The following is a 13,882-nucleotide window of genomic DNA, read 5'->3' on the forward strand; positions in this document are numbered from 1 at the left end:
GTCCTCAGACAGGACTTTCGTGCCAACCCCAAAGAGCTAGTCAGCACGTGCCTCTGGGGGGAGGGGGCTGGGGTAGAAGTCCGCTTGATGACTTGGAACACCAGGACTGGAGGCCAGAGGTCTGTCACAAGCTCAGGCAGGGGAGGGAGGCAGAGGGGCCTGGAGAGGATCCAGCCTGGCCGGAAGGAGGGAAGGGCACAGACATGTTGATGTCTCAGGGGCCCCGTGCCAACCCTGCCTCCGCTGGCTGGGTTTGCAGGGCTCCTGCCTCTGGCCAGGGGCCCGATCCCGGGGGAAGCGCTGCAGCGGTGGGGGTCCCTCAGTGGCAGCCGCAGGCCCGGACCACCATGTTTCGGTGCTTGCGCAGGATGACGTTGTTGCTGCTGTCGTAGTAGAGCACGGAGGTGGCGCTCAGCTTGGTGGGCGCGCAGCACGCCTTGGGGACTGCGTCTGGCTTCATCAGGTGCACCTGGCCAGGGAGGGGGCAGCAGGCAGGGGCATGAGAACCGTGGGCTTCTCCCCAGCCCCGGCCCCCAGCCCCTGCCTGCCCAGGTTCTCTGTCCGCTCGCCCCTGCCCTGCTCCATTCTCCACCTGCAGCCGGGGCAGGTGCTAACGTGCTGATCCGCCACGCCCCTGCCCTCGACCCCTGCCCTGCCCTGCTGCCCTCAGGGCACAGCCTGGGCACCTGCCCACTCCCTGCAACACCCACTTAGACGTGACGACCCTGCTGGTCCCCAGCACATGATGTGCCTGGTGCCGGGTCCCTCTACCTGGCGCCCCTGCAGCACCGCCCCTCTGAGGTCCCCTCCGCTCCTCTCTCTTCTCTGCGCTTCTGCAACGTCCCTGATCGTGTCTTGTGCGTGTTAACTGTTCATGGTCTGTCGGCCCCTCCAGACTGTGAGCCAGTGAATGTTCAGGGAACAGAGGGATAGAGCCCAGAAGTCTAAGTTCACCCTTGAGGCGGTCGACACTTATTTCTCAGCGCACTCTTCAGCCCTCGCAACAACTTCTAAGGCAAGTCTTATTCCGGGCAGATGAAGACTGGGGGCACACAGGCCACGTGACGTCCCAGGACTTGGACCCAGGCCGTTCCCTGTACCTCCTCCAACTGCTTTACCACCAAAAACCAGCCCGAGGGAGGGAGCTATTTCAGCCTCCATAAAAATATTTATCCGGAGACTTGGCAGGACGGGCTGCAGTTGGTACTGGACTCCTCGTCAGGCCCCACACAGGAGGGCCCTGAAGGCAGCAGGCGGCTATCGGGTGCGGGGAGAGAAAGGAAGCCTGCTCTGTCCACGGGTGTTGTGGCCGCTGGGCTGGCCCTGGGCCTCCCAGCCCCACGGAGGCTGCTGAGCGGGACCCGGATGGAGCTGTCTGATGGGGGAACCTGTCCTGCAGCCTGGTCCCCAATCCCCAATGCCCAGCCTTGTCCCGGGAGCCCCAGCTCCGAGCCAGCCTGCTGGGAGGACCGTTAGCCGGGCACTGGGCTGGCTTGGGGCCCAGAGCCTCTCAGGCCAGCGGGGGAAGCCAAGGCCTCTGTGGAGATGTCCAGCCAGACTGGGACGTGGGGGCCACTGCTCCCCAACTTCCCACCCTCCACGTGTGGTGGCTGTGCTTGGCATTCGTAGACCCATGTGAAGGAAACCAGGCAACACCACCCACCTGTACCAGCCCTGGGGCTCTAAATGGCTGGAAACCAGGGACCCTTCCCAAGTTGGGACCCTGGAAAGAGGTCGGCACCACAGGGGTGCTGCCATTCTTCATCTCCACCCTTAGACCAGAGCTTTATCAGATGAGTGACAGAAAGAGAAATCGCCTTTTATTCCACATGGCACCAAACAAATTGAGTTGTGGAATCTAATGTGCATTCCATTCAGTTCATGTTTGAGCCATGTGGGAGACCAAACCAGAGGTTCTGGAACTTATTGGCTCTGTGAGCCTCAGGTTTCTCCTCTGCCAAATGGGCACAATGGTACTTTTCTCATTTCCAACAGAAACGTATCTCGGACACGTGCCTTGTGCCAGCCCTGCCAGGGTGGAGCACAGAAATGTCCAGACAGGGTCCCTGCTCTCATCCTCAGTGAGGATGGAAGGGGAAACGGGGGGAACATTCCAGCAGACAACCAGGACCCACAGGAGTGGCACAACGATCAAAGCAAGCCCTCAGCACTCCGGGAGCGTGAGCCGTGACCACCCCTGGCTGGGAAGGACATGGAGGTGAGGTCGGCAGGGTGGCTAGTGAGGGGCCCTGGGTCCCAGCCAAGTGCTAGATTCCTCCTGGGGATAATGAGATAAGACGGGAAGTTTCTCGGCCTAGAATGAGGTGGTCAGGTTTGTGCTGTAGTGAGACTCCCGGGCTGCTGCGTGGAGAGTGACCCTGAGGGTGAGCCTGGAAGGACACGCGTCCTTCTCCCAGCCCCCAGCCTCCCCCAGACCTCCCTCCCACATCAGTCCCCTGCCTCCCACAGCTCCTCTTCCTTCTCAGGCCTCTCCACGGGAGGCCAGTCCTTGCCCACCTCTCCTGCGTCTGCCGTCTCCCCAGAGAATCCCCTCTGGTCTCAGGACTCAAAGGCTGGCCCCACGCGACATCCCTCAAATTCACAGCTTCAGCTTGGCCTTCCTCTGAACCCCAGACTTTTGGATCCAGCTTCCCACCCACATTCTCCATGTGGGGTCTAACAGGGCCTCACACATATGGGGGCGGAAGCAGAACTGCTGGTTTTCACCAATCCCTCCTCCAACCCCAACAACACCTCTGCTGCCCGCCAAGCCTCCCCGTCCCCTCCTTGTCCTCAGAAGGGCCCTCACCCGCCAGGTGGCTCAGCCCTCACCTGGAGGCCCCTGCACTCCCCCTCCCTCCTCCACCCACTCCCCAGAGCGGCCCTGCCTCCACTGTTCACGCTGCCTCGGCCCCCTTCTCACCACCTACCAAGACGCCCTGGTCTGCTTGTCAGGTGACCTCAGCAGCCTCCTCACTTGGCTCCCAGCCTCCTCCACCCTCCACCCCACGGTCCACCTTCCCCCAGCAGCCAGAGAGAAAATTCTAGAGTAAGTCAGATGATGACACTGTTTCGCTCAAACTGCAACCTCAGTTTACCTGGGATTAAATCTACCCACCTGCCACCTTACGAGGGACCCCAAGGCCCTATGTGAGCAGCCCCTGCCCACCCCCAGGGTCATCTCCGTCTACCCGCCTTCCTCCACACCAGCTAGCTCAGCTCGCTCCTGTCCTGGGGCCTTTGCAATTGCTCCTTTTGCCTTGAACATTCTTCCTCCTCGTGCAGAGAGGCCCAGCCTCCCTCCAGTGAACATCCCAGGCTTCCTTCCTCACGGACCCATCGTCTTGGCTGCTCTTTTGCTCCTGTGTTGACTGACCCTCCTCAAGAGGACAGCCACTGTCCTGTCTGTGCCCAGCACAGCGTCAGCGCTCACTCCTGGTGACTGACAATCGGGAGACTGAGGGCCTGGGCTGGGGCAGGGGTGGGGCTGGGGCGGAGGGGGGACGAGCCCTGGGAGGTACAGGTGCAGACACCACCCCATGCGCCACCCACCCCGGAGCCAAGAGAAGCACATGCATAAAGGACGGGAGGCCCGGGGTCCGCACACACAGCTTATCACCCCTGAGCTTCTCCAAGGAGGCAGCTCCCAGGTGTCCAGTAAATTCCATTTGACCATTGAGAAAGGAGGGGTTCTTGTGAGGTCAAAGCCGCTTTAGTGAATTCATTTACTCTCACTCTAAGGCAACCATCACCTTGACACAACAACCTCTTACTAGAGAAACATCACCTAGGAGTCTAGGTGAACGTTCTAGAGAGAAGTCAACCCCAGAATCAGCAAACACCAACAAACACTTAGCAATAAGCAGCAGGACGATGTGCCTCATAGAAACGACTCTTCAGCATTTAAAGTCACCCAGACACTGGGGCATCAGAAGCCACACAATCTGGAAAACACACAGAGCTGAGAGGGACCCGTTTACGGGACTGAAGGGTGACCCCCTGACACGCCACGAAGAGGGTGGGTGAATGCACACGCTCGTCATCACCCCATGGGCACGTGTGTCACAGGAGGGCGGACACGCCAGAGAACACAGGCGCGGGTGTGTTCAGCACACACAGGCCCCCATGTGGGGTGCACGTCAGTCACATATGTGCTGTGCGTCCGACACAAGCAGGCGTGCCTTTGTCAGTGCAGGAACCCATCACGTGTACATGACTGTCCCGCACATGCACGTGTAGTGCACGCACATGTGTTCACCCCAGTCAGTGTAAACGGGGTGCATGCACGTCCAGGGGCAGGGACTCTGTGCGCAGAGTGGCCACACAGGGACCAGCCTCTGCACAGGGGCGGGGTCAACCACATGTGCCGCAGGAAGACCCCACGCAGAGAAAGCTCCCTGGCACCAGCCGGGGCGCCCATTCACCTCGGGGCTGGAGGGGCCCCTCTCCTCAGCAGACCCCGCCCCAGGTGTCCGGGCGGGCGGCCGGACGTGGTACTGACCAGGGACTGCAGGATGGCGTGGTTGGTGGCGTTCATGCAGGAGTCCAGCGGGAAGGAGCACTCCCCCTCACAGTAATAGGCTGAGTAGCCTTGGGGGGCGATGACCCAGTCCTGGGGGGTGAGAATGGCAGGAGGTGAGTCCATCCATGGACCCCTCCCGAGCCCCCGTCCAGCGCCTGTCACAGGACGACTCAGGGCTGCCCCTTCCCCTTCCTCCGCCTCAGGGCCCGACAACCCACCCTCGGGCGCCTCCACGGGCAGTGTCCCCCAGAGGCCTGACGCCCACCCGAAGACCCACAGCAGACAGGGCTGGAACCAGCTCTGCCCCCTTCCCGCCACCAGCGCTCGGCATCGTCCTCCGCAGCCTCCGCCCACCGCGCGCGCCTCCTGCAGCTGCGGCCACAGCAAAGGCACCGAGGCAGTGCCCAGCCTGGACTCAGTTTCCCTGTCGCAGCTCTGACATTAATGGCTGAGCATTCAGATAGCCTCCATTTTCATGGTTTTACAAAAAAATCACTTTTCACTATAAAAGCAACATGCTCTCCTTTGGAAAACTCGGAAGACACAGAAGAAAGTAATACTTAAGAAAACTAAAAGCCCCCATAATTCTACCTCCTCCTGGAGATACACTCACGATCTCCAGGTGGGGACTGTCATTCAAGAAAGAAGAAAGAGTCAGAAATTACCAGCCAGCCGAGGTCCTGGAAGCTGACGTAGAGCTCGTGCCGCCGGCAAACCTGCCGGCCGTCGGAGCCGTGGACGTCATCTGCAGGGGACAGAGGGTGCGAGGTCTTTTCTGGGGTTCCTGCTCTGTGCAGGTACCTCGGGGAGCTCCCAGGGTGGGGGATGCCCGATGGGCACATTTGTTGAATAAATGAATGACAGGAAACTAAACCTTCTGGTGTCATAAAGCCCATCCCTGCAGCTCTGCTGGTGCCATGACCTAGCTCTAGAACCTTCAATGGCTCCAGATGGCTCCCGCGGGCTACAGAATAACCCTACACTCAGCCCAGCCTCCCCTGACTTGCAGCCTGTGGGCCTCCTGATGCTCCAATAACAGCCCAGAGGACCCTTGGCCAGCCGGTGGCTCGTCCTCCCTTCCTCTGGAGACACCTCCTGACATCGCCCCACTTCTCCCGCCACGCCCATTCCACAGGGTCAAGTGGCTCACACTGAGGCCAGCCAAAGGCCGACTCCCCGTGAAGGAAAAGAGGGCGTGTGGTCGGGTCAGGCCTATCCCTGATCCCGAGGGGCTGAGCCTGGTGGGGAGACCTTCGCATAAACAACTGTGCATCCTGCAGGGTGCCCGGGGAAGGACGGAAGGCACCAGGGGCTGCGCTGCCCGGAGGAAGGGGCACCCGATTCTGACGGAGACTTCTGGGAAAGGCCTGTGAACCAGGGGAGGGCAGAGAAGGGACTTCTGCGTGGCAGGAACGGTGAGGGCAGGTGCTCAGAGGCCTGAGAGAGAGGGCAGTGGCCAGTCCCCAGGGAGCAGGGGCACAGGAGGATAGTCAGGAAAGGTGGCTGGAGGGCGACCATCAGCTTGAACCCCACTAAGAGCCTGGAGGGTTCTGTCACCATCCCCTGGTTCTCGGCCAAAAGCCTGCGGGCCTCAGACCCAGGCCCACCCCGGACCTCACCGAAGATCCCTGGGAGTTTGTTGGGGTGCGGCAGCTCGTTGGTTTTTTTCTGAGGCCTCCTCTTCAGAGGCCTCACTGCCCGAGGGGCTCGGACGGGGCTGGGGCTCGCTCTGAAGAAAGTGACCACGAACGGCTGTTTGGAGCGCGGTGCCCGTCGCCCCAGCAGACCGGCCAGGCCAGGATCCACGCTGAGCCCTGGGACAGAGAGAGGAGAGAGGCGGTCACTTGAGGGTGGTGGCCCTGCACGTGGACACAGCAGGGACCTGTCTGCCGAGGCCGGGGCAGGCCCAGGAGCACGGAGGCTGAGGACTTGAGGGGACCCACTGTGCCTCAGTTTCCTCATCTGAAGACCGGAGTCCTAAGTCCAGTGCCAGCGCCCCGGCAGGCAGGTCTGAAGGAGATGGGGGAGGAGGGCCTCGGGGACCGCAGGGTCAGCATTAGCGATAATCGTGAACACTGCCATATGCGAAGCATTTTACGAGTTTCAAAGTTATTCCGCACTGATGATCTCATTCATCTTGACAGTAATCCTGCGCCTCACACTTCACTGGGAAACTTCAGAGTCACTCTGTGGTGGCCCAGAGCCACACTGCCAGGGATGCTCAGAACCAGGTTTCCCACCTCAGTCTGAGGGCTCTGAGGCCTGAGTTCTATCTCCCACCCTGTACTTTCTGGGATGTCCATGTAGGATTTGTGACACAGCTGACTGGAGCAGCTGCCAGGACTTGCCGGGCACCTGCTCACTAAGCACTGCCCAAGAGCAGGGCATGAACTGTGCCCCGATGCCCACAAACGAGACCCCAGGCTCAGGGGGCAGAGAAGTTTGCCCAAAGTCCCAGAGCCAGGTTCACCCCACGTGGGTCTAATTCCAGAGCCCAAGTTCTTAGCCATTTAAGTCCTTACCCACCGGGTTTGTGGTTAAAAAGGGAAGAAAGAGAGAAGAGGCTGCGGGAAGGCAGAGATCGGGACCTCAGCCTGGGAACAGTGAGGCCTATAAAAGTGGGATTTTACCACATAGCCACTTAAAGACTGAGGATACCAAGGAAAACACACTAATTAGCCCTGGAAATGTCAACTCCACCAATAAACTATCTTCCTGTACCTCTCCGTATTTCCAAATCACCTCTTGATGTTTTAATTGCCAAGCAATAAAATAACAGCTGTAAAGAAACTTGAGAAAAAAATATCACTCATAAACCCCCTTCCCCACTCCAACATATCATTTTCATTTTTCTGGGATATTTTCATATGTCAATTTAAGTTTTACACAATTGTCAGCACAGCAATGAAGTCTGTGTTTTTTCCAATATTTTTTTTCACATAAACATTTTCCTGGTTAAAATAAGTCTCAACTATAAACATTTCAAATGTATAAAATTCCTTTGAGTAGATATGCCATAATATTTATTTATTTGTGTGTGTGTGTGTCTGTGGAAGATCAGCTCTGAGCTGACATCCATGCCAATCCTCCTCTTTTTGCTGAGGAAGACTGGCCCTGGGCTAACATCCGTGCCCATCTTCCTCTACTTTATATGGGCCGCCACCACAACATGGCCTGAGAAGCGGTGCACTGGTGCGCGCCAGGGATCCGAACCCGGGCCGCCAGCAGCGGAGCGCGCACACTTAACCACTACGCCATGGGGCCGGCCCCATAATATTTAGTTATTAGCTTACCCTTACACATTTAGGTTATTTCCTGGCTTTCATTATGAAGATGAGAATGTGATAGGACCTCTTCATTTTCTTTTCCTCTGGAATTTTCCCATACTAGACCACAGGAGCATGATGACTAACTCATTTTTATCTTTCTTAAAACGTACTGCCAATTGTTCTACTTCTGTGTACATTTCGCCTCGATGTAGCAACACTGATACACACACACGTACAGGCGCACATATGTATGTGTACACACACACACGCATGCATTTATAGAGAGATCATACATATGTACACACACATAAATATACATATTTGTTCCATTAGCAGGTCTAATATGGTCCTCCCTTATACATTACAGGTCAAGGACACTGCCTGCCCCACCCAGTCCTTCTCTAAGGTCAGCCCTGAAACAGCTGTGCTTTAGCCAAGTGTCCACGGGTCATAGTTGACTGAACAACTAATCAATCCAGAGACTACCCTTTGACCTATGACATCACCTGCCACAAACAAATGCGCTGGGCCCATTAGAGGCTCCACTCAGGAATGATCCCGCTGAGACAGGAGCTGCAGGAGCTGACCTGGAAGGAGCCCAGAGAGAAGCCCCTCGGGAGAGCGTGGGTCACGGCAAGTCACAGTCATGGGGAAGCAGCAGAACCAAGAGGACACAGAGACACATGAAAGCCCTGCTGAGCAGAGGGGAACGGCCAGTGAGGCCACGACGAGGCGGCGGTGGAGCGGATGGGAGCAGGCGGCCGAGTGTCGGCACCGCGGCCCTGGAGTGGAGCTCCACGGCCACACTGACACACAGCGATGGCCTCGGGCCTGAGCAGCCTTCCAGGCCTGTGTGTGCCACTGCCCTGTCAGCTTATCCAGGTCCCCATTTTACAGACACAGAAACTAAGGCCCAGAGGGCAGCAACTGTTCAAGGTCCCAGAGCAAGCTGCAGCAGAGCCAGAATTGTCCTTCCTTCCCCCAGCAAATGGTGCAGAGGCCTGGCTGGGGGGTGTGGGGGGCAAGGGACTGACTCCTGGTCTTGCAGAAGTCCTATCTGGCAGGCCTGGAAAAGGACCCCCTGGCCCTCCTTCCAGAACCCAGAGCTCCCCCTTCCCCATCAGCTCTGCTTTTTGCCCCACCCATCCTGGGCAGGGCTCCCTGCCTCAGCTGCTGCAGGGAAGGCCTGCGCTGTCTAGGTGGTGGGCTCCCAGGCTGCCCAGCTCTGGCAGGCCCCTTTCCAGACAGGCAGAGGCGGGAGCTTCAGGAGCCTCTGGGGCCCAGGGCCCCTGCCTCTAGACCTGACCTTGTGAGGCTGCTGCCGGGCATGCTGTCCCCTTTGCAGTTGATGGGGTATGTGCGGCCATGCCTCGTGATCTGGGCCACACTGGCCTCCCCCTTAGACCCCAATGGAAGAGGCTGCTCCTCGGGGCCGGGTGGACCACAGGAGACCTCCAGCCTCACCCCACTTCTCAGTTGGCCCATCAGGGCCCAGATGTCTTGGCAGCCCACCTGCCTTATCCTGACCCTTGACAGGTGGTCAAGTCCTAATTCATACCCCTTCCCCAGCTGTGCCAGGCCAAGATTGCTCCCATCTCTCCTCAAGCCTTCTTTCTGCTCTGGGCGCCACCTGGCCCTTCCCTGCAGCCCCTGCCCCACCACAGCCTGCAGTCATGGATGTGACCCTGGTGTCATGTTGAAGGACAATCAGGACACTGGTTGAAACTCTTGGAGGGAATCCCAGCTGTGGACCAGGTCAGCTTTTGTCCCTGAGGTTACTTCCTCATCACAAGGGAATGGGGAATTCAATCCTTTTCCTTCTTTGTACTGTCTTAACAGCCCTCCAACTTGTCTGCTTCTGGAAAGCTCTGCCTGTTCCATACTGCTGCTGGGAAACTTCTCCTGACACCCAGGGCAGATCAGGCCCCCTCCCCAGAAGCCCCAAAAGGTGAAGGTGCCCCACTGTCCACTTGATGACATTCCATCCCACCCCCCACGTGGTCATGGTCCCTGGCCACTTCCCCCCACACCCCAGGCTGTCCCCTCAGTGAGCACTGTCTCTCCCTCTCCATCTCCCCATTCCAGGATCTGACCCTTCCTTCGGGGTGAGGCCCCAATGAGACCTCTCTGAAAGGCCTTCCCTGACCAGCTAGAACTTTCTGTTCTTACCAACATGCTCCCACCCGTCGGTTGTGTTTACCCCTAGAGCTACACTGAGAAAGTGCATGCTCCATGTCAGGCCTGGTTTTTAACACTTCACACACACACACACACACACAGAAACTCATTATTTCCTTTTTAGTCTTTGAGACTATGGATTCGGGATGAAATACCCCACAGTCCCTCTGGGTTATATTAACAAGAGGCCAGTCTGGGCTCCAGGACAAAGGGGAAGGATCTAAGTGTCTGTTCTGGACGACACAAGAACACTACGATTTCAGATGAGGAAACCCACTTAGGTCCATCGGTTAGGTTTCTAGAACTCCTCCTGTCATAAGCCTCAGCCTTTGGCAACACACAGGTGGACGTTATTCACAGAGGAAACTTCCTGCTGGAAGTCAGCACCAACAGTCTCCCCTTCAGTCGCTCCTGTTACCAGTCACTGTCCCACTGGGACCGTCTTGCTTTCCTTCTAGAGACATCTATTTAGCTACGAGGAGGAGACATGTTGGGGGAGGAGAAGGTGAGGCTACAGGGAAACAGAACTTAGCAACAAAATGAAAGGCCCCAGAAGAGAAGGCAGAGGCCAAAGGAAAAAAGCTTTCATCCAATAGCATTTTTTCCAATCACAAATTCACATTCATGCCATGTACTTTTTTGTGAGGGAGATCAGCCCTGAGCTAACATCTGTGCTAATCCTCCTATTTTTGCTGAGGAAGACCGGCTCTGAGCTAACATCTATTGCCAATCCTCCTCTTTTTTTTCCCCCAAAGCCCCGGTAGATAGTTGTATGTCATAGTTGCACATCCTTCTAGTTGCTGTATGTGGGACGCGGCCTCAGCATGGCCGGAGAAGCGGTGTGTCGGTATGCGTCCGGGATCCGAACCCGGGCCACCAGTAGCGGAGCACGTTCACTTAACCGCTAAGCCACCAGGCCGGCCCCATGCCATGTACTTTTCACATTACTAGGAACATGGTGCCTTAGGTATACCCCAGGTGGAGTTATCCCCTCCCTCATCATTTTTTCCCTACATTTCATGATTTACTCATGAGGGAAGCATTTCAATGAAACCCTGCCTGTGGGATCATCTCAAGCTGCAGAGAATTGAACATGCACAGACAGTGAAGGGGGCATCCAACGTCCTCGGTCACGTAGCAGAGTTTTCTCAGCACTCACAGAACACACACGATAAACTTCTATGTTCCCTTTTGTTTTTAATTAAAGTCATATCCCTCTGGAGAGAACAAAGTCAGCAAGTCTGAGATGCCAGGAGAAAGCTGGTCAGACTGCCTGTGAAACGTATACATGTGGTTCTCGACTTCCTTTGGATGAAATCCCGCGAGGTTAACGTGACAGACACGCTCTGTGACAAGGTCTTCTCCCGGTTAGGCTGCCACCTGCTGCATGGGTCTGAGATTGGGAGAGACGGCAAAGGTGCTCCCCGTGCTCTTCTTGATGTCCTCCACCGTCAGGCCTTCCCAGAGCTCGGTCAGCGTCAGCCCTCTCTTCTCGTGCACGTCAAACACGGCCTTCTCCGTGATGATTCGGTCCACACACCGCTTCCCGGTCAGGGGCATCGTGCACTTCTCCACGATTTTGGGTTCGTTGGCCTTGGTGCACTGCTCCATGGTGACCACCACTCTGGTCTTGGTACTGGACACCAAATCCATCGCACCCCCCATGCCTTTCACCCTCTTTCCGGGGATCATCCAGTTGGCCAGGTCGCCGTATTTGGAAACCTGCATGGCTCCCAGCATGGTGAGGTTGATGTGGCCTCCTCGGATCATGGCAAACGAGTCATCACTGGAGAAAAAACAGCCCCCGGGGAAAATGGTGACCGTTTGCTTCCCAGCATTGATGAGATCTGCATCCACCTCATCTTTTAGTGGAAATGGACCCAAGCCCAGGACACCATTCTCACTGTGAAGATGAACAGTTATATCCGGGCTGATGTAGTTGCTGGCCAGAAGAGGGATTCCTATGCCCAAATTGGCATACATGCCATCCTCAAATTCAAGAGCTGCCCGTTTGATGATTCGTGTCCGTATATCATCTGCAGACTTGGCTTTTCCATCTTCTTGCTTCCGGACTGTTAAACGCTCAATTCTTTTCTCATATTTTTCCCCCTGTATGACGCGATCTACATAAATGTTAGGAACATGGATGTCTTCTGGGGCAAACGACCCCACATCCACGATTTCTTCAACTTCTACCACTGAGGTTTCCGCAGCTTTGCACATGGGCACGTTGAAATTCCGGGCGCTTCGCCTGAAGATGACGTTTCCTGCGCGGTCGGCCTTCCACCCTTTCACCAGAGCGAAGTCCGCCGTGATGGCGTGCTCCAGCAGGTAGTGGTGCCCGTGAAACTCCCTCACCTCTCTCGGCTGGCTCAGGATGGCGATGTGGCCGTCCTGGAAGTACCTGATGGGGGCGCCGCCTTCCTGCACCAGGGTCCCGTAGGCCGTGGGCGTGTAGAAGGCGGGCACTCCGGCCCCACCGGCGCGGATTCGCTCGGCCAGGGTGCCCTGGGGCGTCAGCTCCAGTTCCAGCTCGCCCGCCAGGTACTGCTGCTCGCACAGCGCGTTCTCTCCCACGTAAGAGCAGATGATGCGGGTGATCTGCTTGGTCCCCAGGAGCAGGCCCAGCCCGAAGTCGTCCACCCCCACGTTGCTGCTGACGACGGTCAAGTCTTTCACACGGGTCTTGAGCAGCGCCCCGATCAGGTTCTCCGGAATCCCACAGAGCCCGAAGCCCCCGACCATGATCTTCGCCCCGTCGGAGATGTCTTGCACCGCCTCCAGGGGATCCGTGTAGAATTGGGCGCGGGCACGAGCGCTGGTGGCGAGGCCGCGCACTCCGCCCTGGGCCACCGCGCGCCCCGCGCGGCCGGCGGGGACGCAGCGCCCGAGCGCCGCCGGGAGGAGCCGCAGCGCCGCCATCGTCCGCTCACGGCTCCGGGGCCCGGCGGGGACAGGACGGCGACCGTGTGCGCCCTGGGCCGCCGCCGCCGTCACAGAGCAGAGAGGGCGCGCGGGCGGTGACGTGCCGGCTCGGCTGGGCCCCCCAGGTCCCCGGGGACTCCGTCTCTGCGCTCCGAGGGCACCCGAGGCGCCCGGTCTCCCGGCCGCGAAGGCGGAAGACGGCGGGACCCGGCCCCGGACTGTCCGGCCCCACGGCGAGGGTGCCGCGCCCGCGCCGCCCGCCCTGGACCAGGACCGGGCCCGGGGCGCACGGAGGCCCCGAGGCGGCGACACTCGGGACTCGGCCGCGATTTCCTTCCTTCTCCATCGCTACCCTCCTTCCCCAGCTGACCTGCTCCAGTGCCAGGGCTCTAAATCCACCGACGTGTCAGGGGTCCCCACCCCTGCGTCTCCAGCACTCACCTGTCCTGGAGCGACATTTCCACATGGACGTCCACCAGGTCTCTCAATGTCACCGCCAACAGACAACCTTGTTTCCTACCTCAGACCTGCCCTCTATTTCTCCCCAACTCAGGCAAAAAAAAAAAAAAATCTAATGACCCCCCCCCCCTCCGCGCGCCTCAGTCCCCATGTTACCACGATTCCTCTCTCCACTTTCCTCCATTTCCCTGCTGCCCACAAGCCCCGCACAGCGCTCACCTGCGCCCAGTGTGGCTCCGGGGCCTCTCTGACCACTCCTGTCCCCACAGTCTACTCCCCACTGAAGTCAGGGGGCTTTAGTTTACATATAGGACAAAGTCTTTTTGTTTTATTATTTATTTATTTGTTTGTTTGTTTGTTTATTTATTTTTACAATAGTTGAGATTTACAGAAAAATTGCAAAGATAGTACCGAGAGTTCCCATATACACGGACCCGGTTTTTCCTGGGAAATGTTAACATTTAAATCACTCTGGCATAGTTGTCACAATTCCTGAACCAATACTGGTATCTTATTACTAACTAAACAC

At 57.6% G+C, this 13,882-nt stretch overlaps 3 protein-coding genes across 3 annotated transcripts in view; 1 reads left to right on the forward strand and 2 right to left on the reverse strand.

Annotated features, from left to right (window-relative positions):
• LOC131413192 (polyadenylate-binding protein 4-like) overlaps positions 1-13,882 on the forward strand; it is a 264,794-nt gene that overhangs the window by 30,821 nt on the left and 220,091 nt on the right. The gene's annotated exons all lie outside the window — the stretch shown is intronic.
• LOC131413187 (bone morphogenetic protein 8B) overlaps positions 249-13,882 on the reverse strand; it is a 31,422-nt gene continuing 17,788 nt past the window's right edge. Inside the window, exons 4-7 of the mRNA XM_058553777.1 lie at positions 6,142-6,336; positions 5,188-5,267; positions 4,502-4,612; positions 249-469 (exon numbers count right to left, since the gene is read on the reverse strand). Coding sequence (XP_058409760.1) covers positions 320-469; positions 4,502-4,612; positions 5,188-5,267; positions 6,142-6,336 — 536 coding nt within the window. The 3' untranslated portion in view covers positions 249-319. The remainder of the gene's footprint in view (positions 470-4,501; positions 4,613-5,187; positions 5,268-6,141; positions 6,337-13,882) is intronic.
• On the reverse strand, positions 11,133-12,891 carry LOC131413186 (succinyl-CoA:3-ketoacid coenzyme A transferase 2, mitochondrial-like). The gene has a single exon (XM_058553776.1). The coding sequence runs from the start codon at positions 12,889-12,891 to the stop codon at positions 11,338-11,340; it is 1,554 nt and encodes a 517-aa protein (XP_058409759.1). The 3' UTR covers positions 11,133-11,337.

Source organism: Diceros bicornis, chromosome 13 (assembly GCF_020826845.1).
Source record: "Diceros bicornis minor isolate mBicDic1 chromosome 13, mDicBic1.mat.cur, whole genome shotgun sequence".
NCBI lineage: Eukaryota > Metazoa > Chordata > Mammalia > Perissodactyla > Rhinocerotidae > Diceros > Diceros bicornis.